Source organism: Cynoglossus semilaevis, chromosome 2 (genome assembly GCF_000523025.1).
Source record: "Cynoglossus semilaevis isolate Cse_v1.0 chromosome 2, Cse_v1.0, whole genome shotgun sequence".
Taxonomy (NCBI): Eukaryota; Metazoa; Chordata; class Actinopteri; order Pleuronectiformes; family Cynoglossidae; genus Cynoglossus; species Cynoglossus semilaevis.
This window is the reverse complement of record NC_024308.1, coordinates 5985064-6009066: the sequence shown is the minus strand read 5'-3', so window position 1 is coordinate 6009066 and position 24003 is coordinate 5985064. Positions and strand designations below refer to the sequence as shown.

Here is a 24003-nt window from a genome sequence, read left to right as displayed (position 1 = left end):
GTGTGTGAGTGTGTGTCCTTGTATAGAGACTGTGTGTGGGTGTTGTATGTGCTGCATCTGTAGGAAGCGTCAGCCATTTAAATCCCAAGGTTGGGATAATATCAGGAACAAAGAGGGACTGAACAGCAGAGGCCCCTTAGATGTGGCCCCTGACTGACAATGAATGGGCCGTAACTATAGAGAGTCAGAGAAAAACAGTGTCAAAAGCCATGTACAGTCAACAACAACAACAACATATTCACTATATTGAGCTTTTTCCTCCTCCAAAGGGAGCCTTTTTATATTTTGGATTATATAACATTATATATGTATGTGTGCATATATATAAATATATATATATACATACATACATTTACAGATATGTGTGTGCATAACTATGAACATATGTGTATACATGCATATATATGTATATATATATTTATGTATATATTCACATATTTATGTGTATATATATGCGCCCATATGCATACATATATGTTTATATATACTCATATATATACTGTATATTTTGAGGTACACGATATTTTACTGATTTATATTAACAGCGGTTTGAAATTTAACTGAGATTGATTGATTGATTGATACTTTATTGTTTGATTGGTATTTCTTTTTTTCCGTTTATTCCAAACACGTGGTTTGCGTCTCTTTTCCTCTCCTCTTTAACAGGAGCTTCATTTCCATTTCCAGTTTTTATAAATGTCTTTGATTTTACACCAGCCCTCAGCAGAAACAGGACACAGTTGTACTACAGGCAGTACTACAGGCGGTACTACAGGCTAAACTACAGGCTGAAAAGTGTTGTGTACAAGTCTCTGTGACTCCTGTTGTTATTTGGAACAGTTCTCAAAACTACGAAGTTAGTGACTCTAATTTGCCAGGGATTATTATATAGATGTAATTCTGGTTCCTGAGTGTTTTATTTCTCAATGTGTTTTAACAATTTTCTCTGTTGACTATTTGTTTACCACCTTTAGTGTTTCAGATTTAAAGACTGTGTAAGTCTTGTTGAAGAACAAAGAGTATATAGAATGTCATGTATATACTGTAGTAATTACAAGTATGAATGTAAATAAGTATTTTAAGATCCTTTGAGGTAAAACAAAAACACAGGAGTAGTCAAAGACTTATACACACGCTGTGAGAAATGGATTCTGCCACACGGTAGAGAAAGACAAGACACTGGTTTTTGATCGTCATAGAAATCTAGGTCTATACTGTAGAAAAATAAGACAGATTTACACCTTGTTACGATCCTATTTAGAGGAAAACACTATAAAGCATGAGAAGACTACACTAGAACGAAGGTGTTCATCATGGACTTTTATAGGCTTTCATTAGACAATGCATATGCACTGCTCATATGCATTGTCTAACACTGTGCTTTATCTCCCATTTTCCTCTAAATGTGATCATTTGTATACATACTATAGGGCCTGTGAGTAGTTCTGATATGATGACACCCTGAAGTACAGGTTTTTAGGGCTGTTTACCACAAAGATGTTTTTCACAGATATTAGGAATAAGAGCTGGAGAAAGAAAAAAAAATGTTTTTATGTATTTTTTTCCCGCTGGCATTTATTGATAGCCACGCACAGGCAATAACTGAGGCTTCTCTGAACCGAGTGGAAATGTAAAATGTTCTTTTTATTGTGAATGTTTTGTGCAGTTTACACAGTAACATACAGGCTGATTTCCATTCAGTTGCTTATATTTATCTAATGTAATACATATATACATCAGGTCAGAGTATGACGTCCGTCACCATGGCAACCACACTCGTACTGTGAAAACAGACAGAAGGAGTAAACAGGAAGTAGGCAACGTGCACCAGAAGCCGCGTGTGGTAACGTAGGAGTCTTTTTTTTTATTATTATTATTAATAGTTCAGTGTTTGTGTTTTTTTTTATTATTATTAATAGTTCAGTGTTTGTAAATGTAAAATGATCTATTCTGAAATTTTACTTAATTTATTAATTTATGTCATTGTTTTTTTATATATATGTCTTCTGAGGGCGTCATTTAAGGCAGTGTTTCCCAACCTTTGAGCCACAGCACATATTTAACGCTTTGAGCCACCTTTGAGCCACAGCACATATTTAACATTACAATTTTTACAAATTATTCACAATTGAAGTACACTGCCTGTTTAGTTGACCACAATACTGATATACTTGCAGGAATTGAAGAAAACACGCTACAGAGAATTTACCTGTTCTACCTGTCACTGTCACATAGACGGAAACAAAGACAAATGATTTACAGTAAATACATATTTTGAAGTAACGTTTAAACACTGTTATGCTGTGGTTCAGTGGTTTGGAATCCCTGGTCTAAGGTTTGACACGCCAGGTTTTTGTTTTGTTTTTTTTTATCAAATGACCAATCACTTTGGCTGCATGGTGGTGTAGTGGTAGCACGGTTGCCTCACAGCTTAAGTGTCACTGGTTTCAATCATTAGACACTTAAGGTGTGAAATTTAAAGACCTTAATGTTCACTTATTTCTGGTGTTCTTTAGTAGAACTTTAGGTCAGTTGGACATATTACTGTTCAATCCCATTTAATGGAAAATTGGTGATAGAGCATGACTGGTGTTGATATTTAATATACTTTGTTTTTTACCTTTTGGGAGTGACACGTCTTTGTTGCCTGCATCTTGACTCCTATTGGACAATTCATTTGTCACTTGGCGTTCAAGATGTTGAAAAGTGTCTTCACGAATGTAAGGAGACACTTGGAGAAGGAGAACAGTGGGTGTGTGTGTCTCACGAATGTAAGGAGAAGGAGAACAGTGGGTGTGTGTGTGCGTCCAATCCTAATTCAGGAGCATGAAGACACACATTTCTTCTCCAGTCTCTGAGGGGAGTCTTGTTTGTGGCTGATATATTTACAGACCCCAAAGTCTGGTGTCAGTGCAGCTGAGTGAGCTGCAGCTTCACAGCGGCCACTGCTGGTGACCTACAGTATTAACTCTAAAACCTACTGACCCTGACAGAGAGGTCACAGGTTGGACCCTGGAAATGTTCAGACCAGTTTCTCAGTCGTTTTCACTCTTTCGATATTGTCTGCAGAATGTTGTAGTGTTGGTTTTGGTACGTGGACTATTCAGCACCTGTCCGTGTACATTTGAAGTACTGGTATGTTGTGTGTACTTATGACCTGCAGTTCTCTGAAATATCCTTCTGGCTGGTGATGCGAGGAAACGACTGTGTTTATTTTTTAGTTTTTCATCAGAGTGGAATGTTGCCTCAGACTCTCTGTGTGTGTGTGTGTGTGTTTGACTGAGTGACACGACATGTCTCCTCTGCTGTGGTCATTAGTGTGGACACAGCATCACACACTCTCTCTGTCCTCACACTGCCCCCTGCTGTGATTCACATTAGTAACAGCACAGGATTAGGTTTGTGATTTCACAGACGTCCAGAACATTCTGGCACATTTCACCTACGGTATGTGTTTTTGTTAGATTCAATATGTAATCAGACCCACAGCTAAACCTCTAATGAGGTGTCAAGACCAAATGGAGAACTCATCCCATTATAGCGCCACCTGCCGCAAAAATATATTTAGAAAAAAATAATTTTATATAATCAAAGATGGAATTTTTTTAAAAAATCCTAATATTTGGTCCAAATCGCTCTCACATTAAGACAATACTGCCTCCTGTTGGTGATGTGGAGGATTGCAGTTAAGTGGAACATTAATACAGAAAAATAGGGAGGGGGTATATTTTTAGATTTTCTTCACATATAAATGTGGTAATTTTGGTCATTAAATTAAATCTTCTGAGAGACATCTAGTGGTAAGGTGGCAGATTGCAACCACAACCATGCCATATACAGTCTGAGCCATTAAAAAACAGAAGAATCTAATTGTGATCACCTTAACAACAAACTGCGTGACTTTGACGTCAGTGTTCTAATTCTTCCAGATTTGGCAAAAAATAAAATTAAAGTTGCCAAAAAAAAATTTTTAAATCTGCATGACTTAACATTGTTGCTGTCACTGACTGTCAGAGCCCGGACCCTAAATAGAGCCCAGTGTTCACAGGCTGCATTATACCAGTGTGGCAGTCCCCGAGGTGGGACACAGTACATGTTTGATAGTTTGGGATTTTTCTCTGGGTTTTTTTTTTCTTCTTCTTCTTTGTTTTTGTCACATACTTTATTTTTCTTACAAAAATAACCTGTCCAATCCTGTCAGGATTTTTTTCTCTTTAAACAAATTTAGTTTCCTTCTGGTTGTTTGGTGTCAGAACTCGTATTTCTGACAGGTTCTCCTGCTGCAGTGGTCCAGATCTGTGTCCTGTTAGGGACGGGCCGGGGGGGGGGGCACAGGCAGGTAGTGGTTTGTGCTTCTGCATTAGGTGAGAACAGGTTTGGATCCTAGCTCTGACACAAGGTAGTTTGCTTTGCATGTTGGTCCTGTGAGAGTGTGTGTGTGTGTGGGGGGGGTTCACATACGTTCGTAAGTTTCCGTTTCAAGCTTCACTGCCCACATACTTCGGCGTGTGCCTTATATTTGGCATGGTTGATAAGACGTACATCCACTAGATGGTGGTATTGGGTGTGAAGCCCATTGGGCTGACGTGAGTTTCACAGACATGGCCACGGTGGAGGACTGAAGGTCGTGATTATCTGACAGACGATTGTTCACATCGTCATTTCATGCTTTTAGGTTTTAAAAATGGAATGCCTTAAAATTAGCCGTGAAACAACAGGACGTTGGCTACAGAAGCCAGAAACATTGACTCAAAAGGATACCTCTGAAAAATAATTTTGCCTCATACTATAACAAATACAGAAGTTCTGCTTTATGTGTTATGTCATTTTAATAACAATATTGCAGAAAAAAATTGTCCCCACAGATATTTCTGCTTTCTTGTCTTTTTGTGCATCACCAGACTTCAGTTGAACATGTTGTGGTTTTGTTGTTCAATCTGTTAAAGGAACCAGAGGTTTGTGACTAGGACTGTTCACTAAGTTTATACCTTACTTTCACGAGTGTTGACTTGGGCTCTGGTTCATGTTGCGCAGCATTGGTAAGAACATTTTGAGCATGTTTGGAGCGTTGGCATAAAAAAAAGTCCCATTTTTGAAAAACTGCCGTCAACCTCCTCCATATTCATATTTTTTTATTTACTGTTAAACAGCGCCACCCTCAGCTCCACTGCCATCCCATATGACGTAGTCAGTGGTGAGGCTGGACTTTGCAATAGGGAAACACAAACCTATATGTACTGTACAGTGTGTGTGTGTGTGTGTGTGTGGTAACAAAGCTTGGCAATACTGCAGTCGCTCTGATTTGCATATACGTTTCCTTCGCTTCTCAATTTTGTAAACTGATGCTTTTAAATGTGGATTTTTCTTCTAACTTAAAAAAACTGTAGATTTTGCTAAATTTTATATCAAACACTGATTATTGTAATGTTTTACTGTGAATAAAGTATTTCTAGAGCAATTTTGGCATGCCTACATACAGCTGTATAATATATATATATAAATATATATATGAAGAACAAAATAGTTTTAGAAGACGATAGTATTGATGGTAATAACAATATTCATATCGACATTTAATTTGACGACAGAAAAGAAGGAAAACCCACTGATTGTATTTATTTTTAATGGTGTATTTATTGATATTTTACCTGCAATTATTCTTACTTTTGTGTTACATTTGAAAAAAATATACTTTTCTCTGAGCTGAAGGAATTGTCTTTTACATTCCTAAATAAACGGTGGAGTGAAGCACTGAAACTGTGAGCGGTGATTTTTCTCCCCCAACAATCCACAGTACAGCTCATGTTGAACTACATCCGGTCTGACTGTTGTCGCACATACGTTAACACGAAGACGTAAAATATTTACGTTAAAACGTAAAAACCACGTAAATACTCTCCCTCACTTTAACAATTCACTCTTTTCACTCTATTCTCCTCGCCACCGCTCCTACTCTTCACAAGCCAACCGAGAGAACAGACATGAAAAAATACAGATCTGCTGCCCTCTAGTGACCATCATCTTATGCTCCATAAGTGCTAAACATTCAACTATAGGAGGCAGAAAGGTCATTTTTACACCAGTAAAGCAGATTACAATTGGAACTTGTTTCATCATACATCTTCCTGGATTAAAAATAATGTTAAAAAGTAAATAAAAATAGGAAGAAAAACAAACTAAAAATAGTCTTGACTGTATATAAAAAAATAAACAGTTGGATATAGTTGATTTAAAAAAAAAATCAGGAAAATGACCAGAAGTGCTGTATGGTTTTTCTTTTTTAAAGTGACTCCTTTTGAATGATGTAGAACAATTTAGAATTCATTTTTACATATTTTTCCTCTTCTACATCCTACATCCTGGTCTTTCTCACCACATTTTCTGCTTATCCTGAATCTGCCAATAAAGTAAAATCCACCCACATTTTATGCATTTTGGCAGCTTTAAATCAAGTAGCAATATGACTAGTCAGAAGGGGAAAAAACCCTGTGCACTTTTATACATTTGTTTTGGTTCTCTGTTAATCCTATAGGCAGCAGTTCACAGAGTATGGAGCTGTTTTTAAAACTTCACTGACCTGGAATTTTGTTATAATCCCAGTGTTTTAAATAAAGAGTTTTGGTGCTAAGACCACAAGCCCGATCCTTGACCCACAAGGTCAGTGTCTGCCCCCTGCTGTCGTTTTCCTTTAAAGACTGAAACAGTGGAAAAACTAAATGACATTTAATGTATTTATATGGTTGTTAAATGGTGGTTAAATAGAGTTCTACTCAACCCCAATATTCTGACTAGTAAATGAATGATCCAATGGCTGGTCATCCATGGAGCATGGTGGTTCGTCATCATCTATTGTCTTGTTACTTGGACCACAGTCAAGGTGTCCAGATCAAACATCCATGTGAAGTTACTACCAAACCCAGTCAGCACTTCCAGTAGAAAAAATCAAAAACAGAGTGGAATAATCTCGAGGAAGTCGACTTAAAATATCCTGATAAGTCCCAACCCAAGGTCTGAAAACCTGTAGGAAGAGTCTGATGAGAAGAACAGATAGTGATCCTCAGCTGATCCATCATGTGACTGTGTCAAAAAAGATGAAGGCGATCAAGAAGAGTGAAGAACATCACGCCGACGGCTCCGTCTGGTTCCACAGTTCAAATCCATGTGTGTGGATACACCTGGAAATTCTTCCGGAAGATTCGGGCTCACATCTAACAGGAATAAGGCTACTTGTACTGACTTAGTACCCCCCACCCCCGAGACCCTACTGATACTGTAGTCAAATAAAGGCCCGTTTAAAAAGTCTACTGGGTGAAAGTAATGTCATGGACATGGGTTAAAAACAAAAAACAAAACAAAAAAAAAACCTCAGTGACGTGTGAAGCTCTGTTGTCTCTGTCGTGTGGTCTCTGGTAGAAGAATCCAAACATCCACTCTCATGCACACCGTCTCCAGCAGCTGCAGCAGCAGCGGCGGCGACGGCGGATGATCCTCTCTTCCTTTTTTCTCTGTTTTAGAAGCTGTTTTCCACCTGGAGCTGCTGCAGCATCTGCGTCAGCTTCTCGACCAGGCACCTGAAGGAGATCCTTTTGTCGGGCTGCTGTTCCCAGCACCTGCGCATCAGCTCGTACACCTGCCAACGCACAGAGGAGACGCACAGAGGTTAGAGAAGAGAAAGTTCCCGTTTTCAGGGAGAGAGGAGGGGGATTAAAAACAAAAAAGTTCTCTTACAGGCTCAGGACATCCCTCAGGGCGTGGCAGCCTCCTCCCTTCTTGCAGCACTTTCACCAATCGGATGATGGTCATCTGACCGTGAGTCTGACCAATCATACTGAAGAAGAGCTGTGACAGATGAAGAACTTGGTTAGAAGTGAAATTCTTTTTTTCTCACCTCTAATGTTTTCAGTCAGAATCTGACAAAAAAAATAGTATTTATCAATATTTTAAGCAGTACGCGTCACTTTTCAGAACTTTAATAAATCCTTAATGCGATGGTTCCCAATCAAGGGGTCGGGCCCCTTTGAGGGGGTACAGAGATGTTGTGGATTATGTCCAACAGTGGGGAAGGATTATAATTTAATTTCTTTATTTCAGTTTGACCATCGGCTGTGTGTTTGAAAAACTGAACTCACATTCATGGGGCTCTTGGAGGAGTCGCAGTAGGTGATGAGTTCGTACATCGTCACGCCAAAGGACCAAACGTCTGAGGCCAGGTAGAACTTACAGAGAGTCAGGCACTCAGGAGCATACCTGCAGGCAAAACACATAACTTTTTTAGAGTACTTTTTTTTTCTATTTCCTATTGAACGTTTTGATCATGTCTCAGACAGGCTGAAATGCAGCCCCAGATTCTTACAGAGCCTCCTTTAATTAACACTCATGTTAGAAGCTCTTAAAAAAAAAAAGACATTTTTTTGGGGCAGTTTTGTTTTTCCTTAGTTTCTTTGGATTTATTATGGCATATTTGAGATTTTCCAAACATGGATTTATAGGTTTTAAGACATTTTTGTTCACGCTAAATAAGGATTTTTGTCCTTTTTCTTCCTGTCCACTCACCAGAACACCGGGCTGTCGTTATCGTCCTTGACGGTGTAATATCCCTCGTTCTCCTTGATGCTCTTGGTGAGGCCGAAGTCTCCGATCTTCACCGTCCTCTCGTTCTCCACCAGAACGTTCCGAGCGGCCAGGTCTCTGTGGATGTAATTCTTGGATCCCAAGTAATCCATTCCCTAAAGAATCCACAAGGAGAAAAAGACAAAAACGTACTTTGACGTCGGCTGATTTTAAACCAGATGGTTTGGATCAGAAAGACTGTGGACGTAAGGTCAAGAAACTTGACGTTTTCTTGTCCTTAAGGAAGATATCAGTCGTGGTTGTCTGTTGACCTTCACTAATGGTCAGTTAAATGTCAGTGGGTGATGCTCTCACCTCGCATATCTGGATGGAGTAGCTGAGCAGCATACTGAGGGTGGTCTTACTCTTGTTCCTGGGCAGATACTCCTTCAAACTGCCCAGTGGAAGATACTCCATAATCAGCTTGATGGCCTGACCACCTGGAAACACACACACAGACACACACACAGATGCTGTCAGCTTTAAAGCATCAGCACAAAGTTTGCTTTAACATAAAGCCATCACATCTGAGGAGAGAAGTTCGTCAGATTCTTTCATCCACTGAGTACATGAGTAAAAAATAAACATTTATTGATTTGTATTTCCTTTTTGGTGCCACCAGGGTGAGTCAAATAGTTCTTTATGCGTTCGCTTTAACGGCTGAAATATTTTAAGACACGTGTGATACTGTTGTGTAAACAACTCTGTCTGAAGTTGAACTGTTCTACATTATGTTGATATAATTCTTTTGACCAAAAGAAACATGAACAACTTCAGGATCAGAGCAGACATGAACGTGAACCTGTCAATTCAGCTGCATTTGATTTCTTTTTTTGCTCCTAAAGGTGCTGGGTTCCAGCCCCATTTACAGATGCTGCGTGCAGACAGGAAGTCAGCTTTTTCACGGTACTGTTGAGGACGCATGCGTCTGTCCTTCTGTCTCTCACCTTCTTCTTGGCAGATGCCCTTGTACTTGACGATGTTCTCGTGATACAGTGCCTTCAGAATGTCAATCTCACTGGACAGATTGCTGCCCTGCTCCTCCCGGTTCTCGGGCTTCAGGGACTTCACTGCCACCAGCTCGCCAGTCTTATCTCCTCGAGGGTCGTAGCGACACAGCTCCACCTTACCGAAGTGACCCTGCAGGAGGGAGACGACAGACGTTGGTGTTTATAGGATACACGGGTCAGTGAGCTTTTCTTGTTTTTCTCAGGAATTTAAATAATTCCCATCAAATATTTCTTTCAACTTCAAATACAGTTCCATAGACTAAAGGAAGAAGGATTTGAAGTTTAAAATTGCCAGTAAAAACTCACTTACAATACTTCTTTTTTCCACATTGCTTCATCAAATGCCCAAAAGTACAATCGTAACAACTTCCTTTTTTTGCTTAAAAACAACTTCTAGTTATGTAAGCAGATGGGGGCTATATTTGATTAATTTTATTTTATTTCAGGCTCTGTTTTCATGTCTGGTCCAGCAGACTGAGCAGCTCACCTCTCCCAGTTCTCTGATCTTCTTCAGGAACCTCTTCTCAAACACAGTGGGGTCAACTGGGGGCGTGGGCTGAGTGATGATGGATGGTTCTAAAAAAAAAAAAAAAAGAAACACAAATTAAGGACTGTTTTTACAAAGAAGCAAGGTTGCATCACAGGAAGTCAACCATGGCGGACGCTGTCAGAGTTTCCACTTAAAAGTTCAGTGTAACTTGTTGTGTAACCGTTTCCTCATCTTGGCAGACGCCTGATGCATTTAAATGTTTATTTGCATTAGCATCACTTTTATATAATTCTTTGTAAAAACTGACAGCTGCTTCACACTCGTCTGTTTAAAAAAATAGAATTTGAAAAACACTGGCTGCAGTGTCGACTTCTGGCCAGCAGGTGGAAGAGCTGAGTCAATGCAGCCATCTATTTGCTATAGGGGCCCAGCTCAGGGGCAAATCAGTGACAGTGCACCCAGTGAACTTCCTCACGAGCATCTGAGCAGAAAAAACAACTGTGTGTGTACAGTTTCAGAGGCTGCTCTCAGGTTGAGACACAAAGTTAAAGGCCACGACTTACGCTTCTCCTCGATGATGTCAATGTCTCTGACGATGGCCATGAAAAAATGCCTCTTCTTGGGGTCGTAGTTCATGCAGTGGGTCATCAGTTGAGCCAGCTCGTTGCAGTCCGGGGTGGCCAGCTGACATTCTTTCTCATAAAACCTCTCCTTCTGCTCAGCACAGACAAACACACGTTCGTTTATCGGTTCATATCCCAATCGGAATTAAGTTCTGGACAGTGTCAGATATGGACAAGAAGGTCAATATCGTGCCACATACATTGGCAAGAAGAAAGAGCAGTGCCGGAATATGACAAATATAAACATAAAAACAAACACAGCGTGTGGTAAACAAGAATTTAAAAAAAAAAAAACTGTTTTGGATTTGGATTTGCTGTTTTAGCATTAGTACTGCAGTACTGCACTTGACTTCTGTGTACTTTTGACCTAAACGTGTCAGGACAAACCTCAGTGAGTTTCTTCTCTTTCAGTGGAACTTCTCCATTGTAACAAATCTCCCACAGGGTGGTCCCAAAGCCCCACTTGTCCGCTGCAATACTCAGCGCAGAAACGTTCTTCACGCACTCTGGAGCGATCCACGGGATACGGTGAACACGCTCTGGAAAACGACAATACGACAGCAACAACGCGGTCACGTATGTATTGTATATATTTTGTATTACTGTCATTCATGTGAAACAAAGTGCAAAATAGTCCCGACTCCATCACCAAAATAATTGTGATTAGTATATTTTTTTCCAGCATGAACTGTGGGTCTAACTTTGATTCAGGCCTACGTGAACAACTGCAGACACGCAGGGATCATTTGACCTGCATTAGACTGTACAGACTAAGTAGTCGGACTTTGAATTCAGGGTGGCGTCAGAGCGGCAGCAAACGTCAGGCAGAGGAGTGTTGGACTTTAATTAGTGCCGTGGCTGCTGCTGCTGCTACATGAGTGCAGCATGTCACATGGGTGTGGCTGGTGCAGTTTGTCTTGTCTGCGTGAACTTCGCTCAGAGGTTTCGGTACGTTGTTGAAGTCAAAATAAGGTGAAGAGAATAATTGAGTGGGTGTGTATGGGTGTGTGTGTGTGTAAAGAGAGATAAATAAAAAAAGAGGAAGAAGTGGTGAAGGGATATGGATGTTTGCATAAAAGTGATCAGAGATTGCTGGGAAGAGAGGAGAAAGTGCTTCTGGTAGGTTCTCTGCAGCACTTTACCCACTTTGGGTTCAATTAAATCAATGTGCAAATACATCAGCGTTTAACTGGAACTGGAGCGGCTGATTGGCAAAGTGTTGCAGAAGAAAGGAGCGATGTTTAAAGAGTTCTGGGAACGAAGAGAGCGAGTGTGTTGGGGGTAGGGGGGCGGAGGGGGGCAGCGATGGAAAATCGTACAAATACACTTCCAGTCCGACCTGCGGTTTGGCCAATTCATCAGCCGCTCTGAAGCGCATGGTTTCTGTCTCCAATTGATGAGCAGAAACATGAGGCAGCCGTTTGAGGGGAACTGTGCAACACGAGAAATGTCCTTGCTCCGCCGCCTTCCCTGAACATACATCTAGCATTTACAAACAGGAGTTCACTCTAAAAGGGGAAATGTTATTGATTCAGTGACAAATATCATTCCTATTAGTGGCAGCCGGCTCGATCGGAAATGTTCTCGGTTTTTTATTCATATATTTCACCGCTTGAAAAGAAACCCAACGAAGGAGAAGGAGGAGGACTTTGAGTCTGTACACATGCATGCCCAGTGTGCTTTTACTTTCATTTCCAGTTTCCAGCAGGAGAAAATAGAAACTATTGAAGCCGGTATCACTGCAGTTTCATTGTTGTTGTAACAATTAGGTTTCACTTAAAGCGTGCGTGCCTGAATATGGGCCTCACCCTCTCTGTTGAGCACTGTGATGGGGATTCCTGGGTCACTGAGCTTAATGAAGGGTCCTCCCTCGTCAGGGTCCAGTCCGTCCCTGGCCAGCAGAATGTTCTTCGCACACACAAATCCATGAACCAGCTTTTTGTCCTCCTGTAAACACAAAGATACAGAAATGAAATACAAGCTGTCAAAATGAACGCCAAGGTCATTTATGAAATTGATCTGATGAACATTTGAACACATTTTAAAGCATGGGCAGAATGGCACACGGTGTACGTCCAACAAATCCACCGTCCATCCACTTATAACTGCTCTAACAGACTGTCCATACACGTGATGTCATTTACACACGCTTTGGGAAAAAGTATTAGTTTCAACGAAGCACCTCAAGCTTAAAATACAGTCTAAGCACCCAGCATGTGTTTGTGACGGTGAGACGATCTGCTTGTGTCTGTTTCACCAAAGTTTTGAAAAGCATCTCTCGACACCTTAACATCAAGTCAACATCCAGATAAAAGATGACATTTGTGTTAGAATTTTGAGTTTGAGATTTTCTGTTGTCTTATTTAGGAATGTTGATTAATCCTGACTAATCCTGATTAATCCTGACTAATCCGCAGCTACTTTGTAATTAATTACATGAACATTCCAATCATTTGACGGCCGTGTTAAACACAACAGAATGCCAGGTGAAGAAACTTTTGTTAGACCAAGTAGCTGAGAGCTGAGGCCAGCTGCCTTGCCACCTGGAACTTCCACAGGGCGGTGAGTTGAGCCGCCTCCCTCCTCATGAACACATCCAAAGGTCCCAGTTGAACAAACTCCTCCACCATGATGTCTGTAATTAGAAAAGGAAGACAATTATGAAAGCACTTCGCTTCTCAGCGTTGTGCACTCACACTTCACAAGTACTTACTCTCCAGGTGGCGGACACACACTCCATACAGCAGCACCATGTGTTTATGGGATACCTGTCGCATCATGTTAGCCGTCTCAAAGAAGGCCTGTTAAAAATATATATATTAGGGGATAGAAAGAAATGGATCAAATGTGCAGGTATGATTTGCAACTAGTGTCTCACCATGGAGATGTCCCTGTGTCCAGATCCCAGCACTTTCAAGACCACCTTCACCTCCTGGAAGGACGAGTATCCTGCATCCTCGTCCTCCTCACTCTTCACACGCAGGGTGCCAGAGTAGATGTTGGTTCTTGTGCCCCGGCCAAGATGTTCCTCCTGGGAGAACGGAAACAAAATTTTACAAAACACCTTCATCCAACATGGATGACATTTGATCGTGAAGATAAATCCAGGATCAAGGAAAATGAAGAGCTGCTTAAATCAGCATCCTGCAAAGTCAACCACCTGATTGTCATTAAGAAAAAAGACCAAACCAGGTGGAGACCCCAGGACCAGTAAGAGGTGATTTCCAAGAAATTCTCCCAAAGTAAAAGAACGTGTTTTAGCAAAGAAGAATGGGGTGAAAAGTGAAATCAGACAAACCTGCTGAATGTCCTCCTTGAGGATACGAATGAAGCTGAGATGACTGTCCTGTGGCGTCATGGCTCTCTCTTTAGTGACCACCAGCAAGTTGGACACCTCTGGAAAATAAACACAAAGATATATGAAATATATATTATACATATACTTGGGCTTTTTTTAGTGAATGTCTGGTCTGTCCAAATCAGACTCAAATGTGTTCATTTTACCCTGATGTTTACATTTCTGTCTGATTATTATGTTTCACCTCAATATTTACCTTACTTCCTAATGTTTATATTTTTTTATATTACTGTCCAGGAGGTTGCAGGTTCAAATCCACCAGACACACACTGCTCCCTGGCCGTTCAGCCCACATTTCGTTGCTGCTCTGAATCAGGTCTGTACAACTGACAACTCAGGGCTCATGACACAAACATGTCCCACAGTATGTGCTGAATAGTCATGAGTCATAGAGTGATTGGTTGTTTGATATGTCAAGTAGTTTCAGGATTATATTTGAGGACGATAAAGTATGAGCGACGTGCACTCGAGGTGTTTTTTTATAATCAAACCTAGATCTTTCAAACACAGTCAAGACGTTGCACTGCCATGGTACGGAGCACAAAAGCAATTTTTACAAGTGGTAAAAGAAGCGCTCTTTAATTACGTCAGTGTGGTAATAATGTGAACGGTTACCTGAACTGGGTAACCAAGCCGTGTCTTTAGATTTTTATGTATTTTTAGAAATGTATGTGTGGGAGAACAAAGTTAAAATGTGTCTAGTACATGACTCTGAGCATGTGTCTGGGCCTGTGGTTTTCTGATGTTTTGATAAAAACCAGCTCTCTGTGGTTTTCACCTTGTTCTATGTTCAAAGTTCTGAGGCACGAAATCTCAAAATGTGTTCAGACCAGTGCGAAAAGCAAAAATACAACACGGGGCACGCCTCAAAGTAGCAGTATATGTAAGTTTTTGCACACAACTCAATGTCGTGTCTATTTTCAGGGGCAAAAAAAACGCTTAAAAGATGTTTAATGTATTGCTCTTTTTCCTAGAAACACATAGGAACTGATGCCTGAAACTGCACACACTACAAGAGCATGCCTTCAAAGACAAGTGAGTGACTGGTCTGTCTGCAGTCTATCTTTTGAAAAAATGTTACCAAATTTTAATGAGTAGAAACCAGACTGTGGTCCTTTTTTTTTTTTACTTTTTGTTAATTGATTTTATATCTAAATGCACCAGGTGTACGGCTCAGAGCAAAATGAGTCAAATTCCATGTACACAAACTAAAGCTGGTTATGATTCTAAAATTTTCCAAATCCAAAATATAAACGTGATTAATAGGTGTTATTTAAAGAAAGGAGGCATGACCCATTTTCCACCGACTTTTTCAGTCACTGAAAAATGCTGTTTTTAAGGCATTTTTAGGAAAATTCACTATTTTGGAATAATAGGATTGGCCTCAATCAGTTTATAAACTTTTAATTATTCATTTTAATTATTCAATTCGTATACACATTAACTTCTATTATATATCTGACAATATAATAAAAAATATATAAAAATAAAAATAATTTCAGAAAAAGTAAAAACCCATTAAAGCCTTATACATACACATACACATATATATACGTATACACATATATAATATCCCCTTTCCTTTTTGTCTTTGTGGTTCAGGAAATCCACATTTACAACTCTCTTCCTCCCTGACACAATTTCACACAGACACACAAGTCCTTCCTGCCACCTCTCAGTGAGACACAGACAGGCCTCTTTGCAACTTGTATCATGACTGCATCACAAGTGAACAGTATATATATACACACACATATATATATAGTGTGTGTGTGTGTGTGTGTGTGTGGTTGCTAACCTCGGGGCTGTGGGGGGCAGCAGCGAAGCAGCTGGAAATGCAGATTGTCAGTACGCAGACTCTGACCCTCCAGGTGCTCCAGCAGCTCCCTGAGCGTGGGCCGAAGCGTGTCAGTGCCATCCAGGCGGCAGCCTTCAGGGCTCACTTCGATCTGGAAGTTCTTGTACTGGCGAACCGGGTGAGGCTCATTTAAATCAATCTGTACGGAGGAAGAGTGGAGTTTAACAGTGAAATAAAAAGGACAAGTGACAAAAATGTGTTTGACTTTAAAAGGGCAGGACACAAGTAGAAGAAGAAGAACTGAGGGAGTGGGAAGGGAACCAGTGGCTGTTGGACCTATGTGTCAACATCTCTGGGTCATTCCACCCATGTTGACTCATGTGTAGAGATGTGACCTTAAACATGTTAATGTATGAGCTGTCATTTACTTAGAAAAGAAAATCCATTAGTAAATAACTTTTATTACCAACCAGTTGTTTATTTAGCAAAAAGAAATGAATGTGTCTAAGGTTCTAAAGAAAGTTCTATCCATGTTCACAGGCTCTTTAATATTTTTAAAATTTCAAACTGACAAATTAGGAAAATAAATGAAGCCATTGTTTCTTCTTATCAACACTGACAGATGGTCGTATTTCTAATGGTGCTAAAGTTGGACAACACTGTACCTCCGTGCACACAACAGTGATGATGATGTACTGGTAGTCGGTGCAGCTCCAGCGCAGGATGTAGGTGCCCTCTTCATTGCCCTCATGACGCAGCTTGTGGGTGGCATACTCCGTGCTTCAGAGTGAAAAACATTATAAATGTGTGCAATAAATGGTTGTTGTGAAAGTAATAATCTTCAGTGTCTATTCCAGTGCTAAAGACAAATGGAAATGTTGTCGTTGTTCTAGGCTGAGGTTGCGCTTGAAAGTGAAGGTGACGTAGTCGTGTCATTGTAAATTATCTCTTTGTTTTGGTGCTTCACACTTGGATGGTTGCACTTTTCGATAGGATCAATATTTCCCTACCCAGGCCTGTAGAACCAAACTGACAGTCACACAGACTGACCTCACATCAGTTACTTTGACAGGTCTCACCTTATAGGCCCATGGCAGCCGTCGTCAGTGTTCTTCACCACTGACGCTGGGGCCACCTCCTTGCACAGGTAGTGGTGAGCGTCCACTGTCAACCTGAAGTAACCGTCCACCAGAGCAAGGAAGGAGAGAGCCTCGGTCCTAGAGCTCATTTGCATCTCCTAAAAAAAAAAGATATTTCACAAAGCAATATACAGCTTATTTCTGGCTTTTGAGAAAATCACAAAATTAAATAATATCTCAGCTGTTGACATAAGCCATAATAATCAACTTCCTGTCTCACCATCTTCTTGTCCTGTCTATAGATGGAGACTGTTGCCTCCTTGATGGCGGTGTGGATTATCTCGTGGAAGTCACAGAACACCACCCAGCCCTCGTATGCCTCTTTCTTTGCGTCGCTTTGTTGTTTGCCGTCCGACTTGTTCTTCTTTGATTTGCTTTTTTCTTTGACGGACACCAACACCTGTTATAAAAGATAAAAGAGGGCGATCATGATCAGTAAACTTGAGCAGTGACTGGAACACTGTAAAAGTAGAAAGAATAATTGTATCTTACACACTTTATTTGAAATTACATGTGTAGGTTTATTATGTTTAACAGTCAAATGAAATTCTCAAGTTTTTTGAAGTTTTTCAAGAAAACTTTCAACAGCAATTCTACTTACTGGTTTTTCTCTCCAGGAAATTCCAACTGTTCCAGAAACCAAAACTTCCATGTTTTGATTCTGGCTTTGACTTTGCATCTGGTTGTAATACCCTGTACAAAAAAAACAAAACGTAACAAAAACACAGGACACGTTTTAATACAAACTTTTTTTCATGCAAATATTAGTAATATTTTATACCAAAGTTAAGCTGTTGTTTTGAAACTTCTGATTTTTAAGAATGCAGAAAACATTCAATAATGAGGAGTGTCTTTGACTTCATTCTCACCATTGTAACCAATGGAAAACTCTCCTTCCTGTGACACGCTGAGTGAAATTGGCTCAAAGAGCTCGCAGCCCAGACCACTGGTCAGCCCCTCCAGTGTGGCCAAGTACTTGATCTTCAAGTCGTACGGCGTGATGTTGCTGTCCTTGACGGTGCGACCGTTGAATTCTCCGAGGAATTTCTTGAAGACGTTGTTGATGCGGATGCGAGTCAGAATGTTGCGCTGCTTAATGCTGCGGTTCAGTGACTCTGGAATAAACCGCTTGTAGCTGGTGGGATTGAGAATAAAAAGAGGATTTAGACAAACACATTCTTGCTGCTGCAATCAGGTCAGAGCAGATTAGATTAAATTGTATTGATCCCACATTGTTGACAATCAGCTGTGGAAAACAGAATATATACAATACAATACGGCACTGCAACAATGCATGTAGGTGGGTGTGTCTCTGTGTCGGTGGATTACCTGATATCATTGGAAGGATTTGGCACAGACGTGGTCATGTTATAGTGACTGATGGCGAGCACAGCCATGCCCAGGCACTCGTTTTCTAAATCATGTTGTTCTGCCTCCGTCTGGCACAACCTCAGTGGAACAAAGTCCTTCTGAAAGTCATGTTGGCCCTGCAGAAGAAAAGTCAGGAGTAAATGGACATTCTGGCAATCACCACATTAAACCTCCTTATAATAATAATAATAATAAAACAGGTAGATGGTCGGGAATACTCTTTGTTCTGGTAATGCATGTAGAACTTTTAATATTTAATTCTTATCCGAAATACTTTAAAGCAATGTGGAGGTAATAGTTCCATTATATCCTAGTCAAGGTCTCAGACTGTCAGATGTAGTTAGTGTGACTGCCACTAGAGGCCACTTTAAAAGATGGTCAGTATTGAATCCTCTGAACTTAATGGTAAAAGAAGACAGTGTGTGTGGTTTGTGGCATGCTACCTCCACATGGACAAACAAATGTGACAACAAGGCTTCTTCTACACATGAAAATATATTTCAATATCATATCATGTAAGTGTTGCTCACCTACAGTTAAAATGTTTGTATCTGTGTATGACTTTAAACCAGAAGCTAATTTGTTGTTAGCTGTGTACAGTGAAGCTAAACAGGCCTGACACCAAACATGGTAGCTAAAAAGTTTAAGTTATAACGGTTGAATAAATCACAAAATATTCCTTCTGCAAAGTCTGTGTTTATGAAAGATCATTTTGACTAAAAAACATTGAGAGCCAACAGTGATAAGGACTTTTATGTCCGTGTATTTTGGGGAAACATGTGGCATGCTAGAGCTTGGACTATCTCTAGGTGAGGTTTAAGTGTGTCATCTTAAAAGTGATGTTGAATTATCTCGATAATCACGATTATTTGTGACTAATCAAAATAATGGCATTATTACAGTGGAAAAACTAATTACAAAAGTACTATGGAAATATCAAGTTCATAATGTTGATCCTGTATGAGATGATCAATATTGCAACATGTGATTGTTCAGGAAAGTGGTTGCACCACTTAGCTCTTACTGATAACACCATCAGTTGCTGACTTCACTTCCTGATATTGTAATTTCTTCCCAGCTGGTGATGTTCAGTTTGTTAAACCTCAACAGCTTTCAAAATCTGTGGTTAAATTTTACAAGTGTTGTTTTGGTGCTTTTATGTGAGGGGTGATCAAAAGATTTGTTTAGCAGCTGAGAACATATCCATAAAATACAACAGTAACAATAAGAACTGTTTCCTTGGACAGACCTGAGCAAACAGGTAGTTGAGAGACGCAGCGTCTAATAAGGGGATTCCCTCGGACATTTTCTGTGAGCTCAGTCCTCCTCTGAGTTTACTGATGCAGTGTCTCCACACTGAAGACTCTCCTTTTGTGATGCCATGCCAGTTTCTGAAATAAAACCTGGGCAGGGACACAAAGGACAAAACAAAAGTTTTGAAAACTGTTCTTCCATTTTGCATCCAATCTGGAACTCGACTGAATTTTGTCCTTTTTGAAGAATCCTGCAGATAATAATACTGAGACGAACCTAATTACATGTAGTACTGAATCAAACACAAGAGCTTGTTGCAGACAGATAAATCAGATAAATAGTTTTTGGTACAACTGTAAATATACCCTGCAGGTACCTTCATGTTTCTTGGTATTTGTTTATGTAAAACAGTGTTTGTGACCATAAAAGCTCTGTCATGGAGACAGCTGTAGAGCATGCAAAGCATGCTGAAGCAAGATACAGTATAGGTACACCATGAGCATGCCAAAGATAAACATGCAACCTACACCATAGAGTAACTATGATGTAGGCTGTTAGTCATTTTCCTGCACTTGCTGTTGTAGATAGAGGAAATGCAACTGACACCACAGATGTGTGGCTTTTTCCTGTCTCAGTTTGAAACGCAACCAAACAGAATAGATGATCTGAGAAAAGTCTTGAACTGTAATTATTTATTTTTTAAAAAGCGTTTGTATACGGACACAGCTCCATTCCAGTTGATCTTAGTCTTAGTAGGTAGCCACTGTAAATAAGAATTTGTTCTTAATGACTTGTATGGCTTAATAAAGGTTAAATAAAAGAAATGTGTTCAGATCAATTGCAGTTTTGGTAATCAATACGTGGTTAGCATTGGCTTTTTTTTATACCCTTCAACAGCATAGAATATGATATTGTACAAGGTTTGTGCCATATGCCACTTGTGCCGCGCCATATCAGTTTATACAACCCATTGGCACGCACCTTAAACTGAATACCATTCTTTGCCTTGGACAACCTGATTTGCAACTATCTCACATAAGTAAAATATTTCAAATGTGTTTTGTAAACAGGTCATGTAGCAAATGTCTCATACTGTAGCACCACATGGGGCAAACAGGGCCTTCCCATCATTTTTTGTAACCCACATTTACGTCAAGTCACAGTTAGACCAGTCTTTAGCTCTTCATTGTAATCCCTGGGCAATTGTCCGTTACATGACCTATGTTGGGGTCAGCGTGGTGAACTCCCAAGGGTCCAAAACAGGGGTCAGGGGTGAGTGATGCCTTTATTGTCCTGGTAAAAGATCTTCACATCTTGAGCTAGTTGCTCTGTGTTAAACTATAAATCCCAAGCTTTGTGTTTCTAAGATGATTTAGACAAATCTTGGTAACAAGTGATGTTCGGTATCTACAGAATAGTTCTACAATAATAATAATAATAATAATAATAACAATAATCTTTGTTGTAAGTTTCTATAGTTGTACCATGACATTTAAAGCACTCATCTGCAAGGGTGTCAGCTTGTGTTGTGATGTCATTCTTACCTCATGCGATAGTGTAACCTGATACTGGTTTCCTTTGAGACATTGAACTCATAGTTTGGAGGGTACCAGGTGTTGGTGCTCTCCTCGTACAGGGAAAATAAATTATGGCACAATGGAGAGATGGCTGAAACAGGAGATGAAAGATAAATCAATATTGAGACCGATTTTAATTTGTTTGTGATTAACTGACCATGTCAACAAGGGCCAATACATGTGGAGAAAAAGATTAAAATGCTCTGTGAAGATCTGAACAGACTGTCGTTGGTTGGCTTCCAAATAGTTTGTAGGATAAGCAGAAAAAATATATTTTGGGTCACACTCACAGCATTTTTTGGCTGCATCAACACAGAGTTCCTCCGCAGTGTAGCACCCTTTGAAATACTCAAGCTGGTGCACATCTTGTGCGTAAAAGTGAATCTCCAGTCCCCAGGTGGCAGTAGGTGAGGTGGAGAGTGGGGCTCTCTTTCCAGACCTCTTCATTTTTCCACAGAGTTGCCTGCTCAACTCCATCACCCTCAGGGTTGGCATTCAGACACTGACAACAGAGACAAAAACAGGAGTAGAAATTGGAAAAGTTGCCATTACCAGAATGGTTTTTGGATCAATAATATCCCATCAATATTACCCCTGTTCTTATTTTTTAAATGCTGTTAAGAATACAAATCTACAGTGACAGTTGCTACCATTATTAAATTAGTTTTTTTTAAATGTAGAAATGGTCAAGAACAGTTTACAGTGGTGTCCAACTCAATCTCTCAAGATGCCGAAATTTAAAACCCAGGATAAGCTGTGGGTCAAACAGGATCAACATTAGAAACTGTCTTGTACTGACAATTTATAAATAATGAAATATTTACATCAAGCAAAATAAGAATATTGGCACATATAAAATGTAAGATATGCCTCAAAACAAAAATGCAGTTTATGCTAACTGTATATTTGATTAGGATTGTAATTAAACAAGTAAAATTGTGAGTTACCCTAAATGATAGACTCCCTTTGTCATCTGGTAAAAGAACTATTTCTGGACAAAAAACCTTGTGTTCAAGTCCTACTGATATTTGTTCCCATTAGATAGGGCTCCATTATTCAAACGTGTCTGTTTCCAGTCATTGTGAGTGTTTAAAAAGTACAGTGCTGGTGTTAAGTGAGGTTTAATTAGGCGTAAAGCACAAACAGGCAAATGGAAAAACAGTAAACTAAACATCTGGGTAAATGGTCATTAATTATTTTAATGTATTTTCTTCTTCAAGCTCAGAACATTTATCACCAGCATTTATCATAATATTATTTTTAACTTAAATTGATGAATGTAGTAAGGCCCTGCTATTAAGCTAATATAGAGCCACTCAACTCTGTAATGGGTAAGAATGTGTTTTGGGGTTACAAAAAGGGTCCATATACCGTAATGTACTTTTATCACATTTAGATTAAGAAGGTTTCATTGATGGCAATGGCTTTGGACTGAGTCACTACTCTGCAGAAGTTGAAGTCATTTCTCTACCTCAGTGTTTGTGTGTTTTGTTTTTGTGTGTTCACATTAGTCCTTTGAATGCTAAGATTCACAATAACAAATGTAAACATGTAGTTTGGCAACTGGAGATGGACAGAACTGGTGCCTTAGTGTAAAAGAAAAAGAAACCAACTTTCTGAGTTGACATATTGTTATAAGGCATATGACCAGCCTATTCAAATCAATTGCAGCCCAAAAACAACCTCAGAGGAGAAAAATACTGATTGTATTGACATTATACTTTGAGTTAAGTTATTGTTATGATTGAGTTGGATTCTTGCTTCTGAAAATCTGCTAATCTATGAATTGTTTTTGGTGTATTGTTTCTTTTTTCCGCTCCATTTTATTCTGACAGAACATGCTTATAGTTCCACATATCGTGTTATTCTGTAATATCTTAAAACAGGAGTGTTGCAAATATTTACTATCGCAAAGGTTTAAGCTTACTATTTGGTGACATTTTGTTTCTGCATTTTCCACTTTCTCTTCATCTCACTGCCACACAAGAAAACAAATAGATTTGATGTCTATGCAAATAAATAAAGAGGCAGTGAGGAAGTTATGCATGGATATGTGGATGAAGAAAAGGCCGAGTGTGTTTGCAGTCTGTTAAATACCTCTTTCACCTGTCTGCTGTCCCTCACTGCTGCAGGGCTTTCTTTTAGAATTGTTTACACTCACATGAAAACTATGTTTTGTAAGAGTTCTGTTTATCTTGGTAAAAGTCTCTCATTGGTGCAAAAAAGAAATGCAGTCGCTCCAACAACATTGCAGAGAATGTCTTTTTTCAGTGTAGGACTAGAAATAATTAATAATTAAAATAAGCATTTCATAGAAGGATAAAAACTAGGTTTACTAATTTAATGTGACCCAAAAATAAAAATTAGGTGAAAAGTTCCTACCTTTGACAACACTCTTTATTGAAATCATTAGGGATACAGATATATCCAAGAAGAAATCACTTTCCAGGTGACAGCATGCATGTTTAAAGTACCGGATGTACTTTAAACTACAGTTTAAGCAGAAAATACTGATAGCACACCCAACAGCCAGTGGTGTAATGGTGCTGGCTGTACTGGCTGAACTAAGCTGTTCTCAGCATACAGTTAACCCATTAAGAGCCTCTGACTGCTTATACAGAGGTATGGACTGCAGCCAATCTAAGCTAGTAATGTGATAAGAGGTGCAGTCATTGATATAGCCTGAACAGGTAAACATTTACAACCAGTCACTTGCTGTGATTGCTGTGGAAAATTAGATAAAACATTTTATTATTGTGTACAGGTAGGACCC

General features: G+C 39.6%; 2 protein-coding genes across 2 annotated transcripts in view; one reads left to right on the top strand and one right to left on the bottom strand.

Annotated features, from left to right (window-relative positions):
- Nucleotides 1–5606: 5606 nt before the first annotated feature.
- Nucleotides 5607–24003, bottom strand: part of jak1 (Janus kinase 1) — a 20357-nt gene continuing 1960 nt past the window's right edge. Inside the window, exons 2-25 of the mRNA XM_008333281.3 lie at nt 21521–21732; nt 21198–21321; nt 19649–19802; nt 18358–18515; nt 17898–18163; nt 17630–17721; nt 17249–17428; nt 16969–17126; nt 16555–16669; nt 15890–16088; nt 14032–14129; nt 13612–13764; nt 13447–13534; nt 13241–13368; nt 12542–12680; nt 11121–11272; nt 10674–10824; nt 10108–10196; nt 9558–9750; nt 8926–9050; nt 8554–8726; nt 8130–8247; nt 7729–7839; nt 5607–7630 (exon numbers count right to left, since the gene is read on the bottom strand). Coding sequence (XP_008331503.1) covers nt 7511–7630; nt 7729–7839; nt 8130–8247; nt 8554–8726; nt 8926–9050; nt 9558–9750; nt 10108–10196; nt 10674–10824; nt 11121–11272; nt 12542–12680; nt 13241–13368; nt 13447–13534; nt 13612–13764; nt 14032–14129; nt 15890–16088; nt 16555–16669; nt 16969–17126; nt 17249–17428; nt 17630–17721; nt 17898–18163; nt 18358–18515; nt 19649–19802; nt 21198–21321; nt 21521–21725 — 3489 coding nt within the window. The 5' untranslated portion in view covers nt 21726–21732 and the 3' untranslated portion in view covers nt 5607–7510. The remainder of the gene's footprint in view (nt 7631–7728; nt 7840–8129; nt 8248–8553; nt 8727–8925; nt 9051–9557; nt 9751–10107; nt 10197–10673; nt 10825–11120; nt 11273–12541; nt 12681–13240; nt 13369–13446; nt 13535–13611; nt 13765–14031; nt 14130–15889; nt 16089–16554; nt 16670–16968; nt 17127–17248; nt 17429–17629; nt 17722–17897; nt 18164–18357; nt 18516–19648; nt 19803–21197; nt 21322–21520; nt 21733–24003) is intronic.
- Nucleotides 18597–24003, top strand: part of ak4 (adenylate kinase 4) — a 24611-nt gene continuing 19204 nt past the window's right edge. Inside the window, exon 1 of the mRNA XM_025065924.1 lies at nt 18597–18914. The gene's annotated coding sequence lies outside the window, so the exon portion shown is untranslated. The remainder of the gene's footprint in view (nt 18915–24003) is intronic.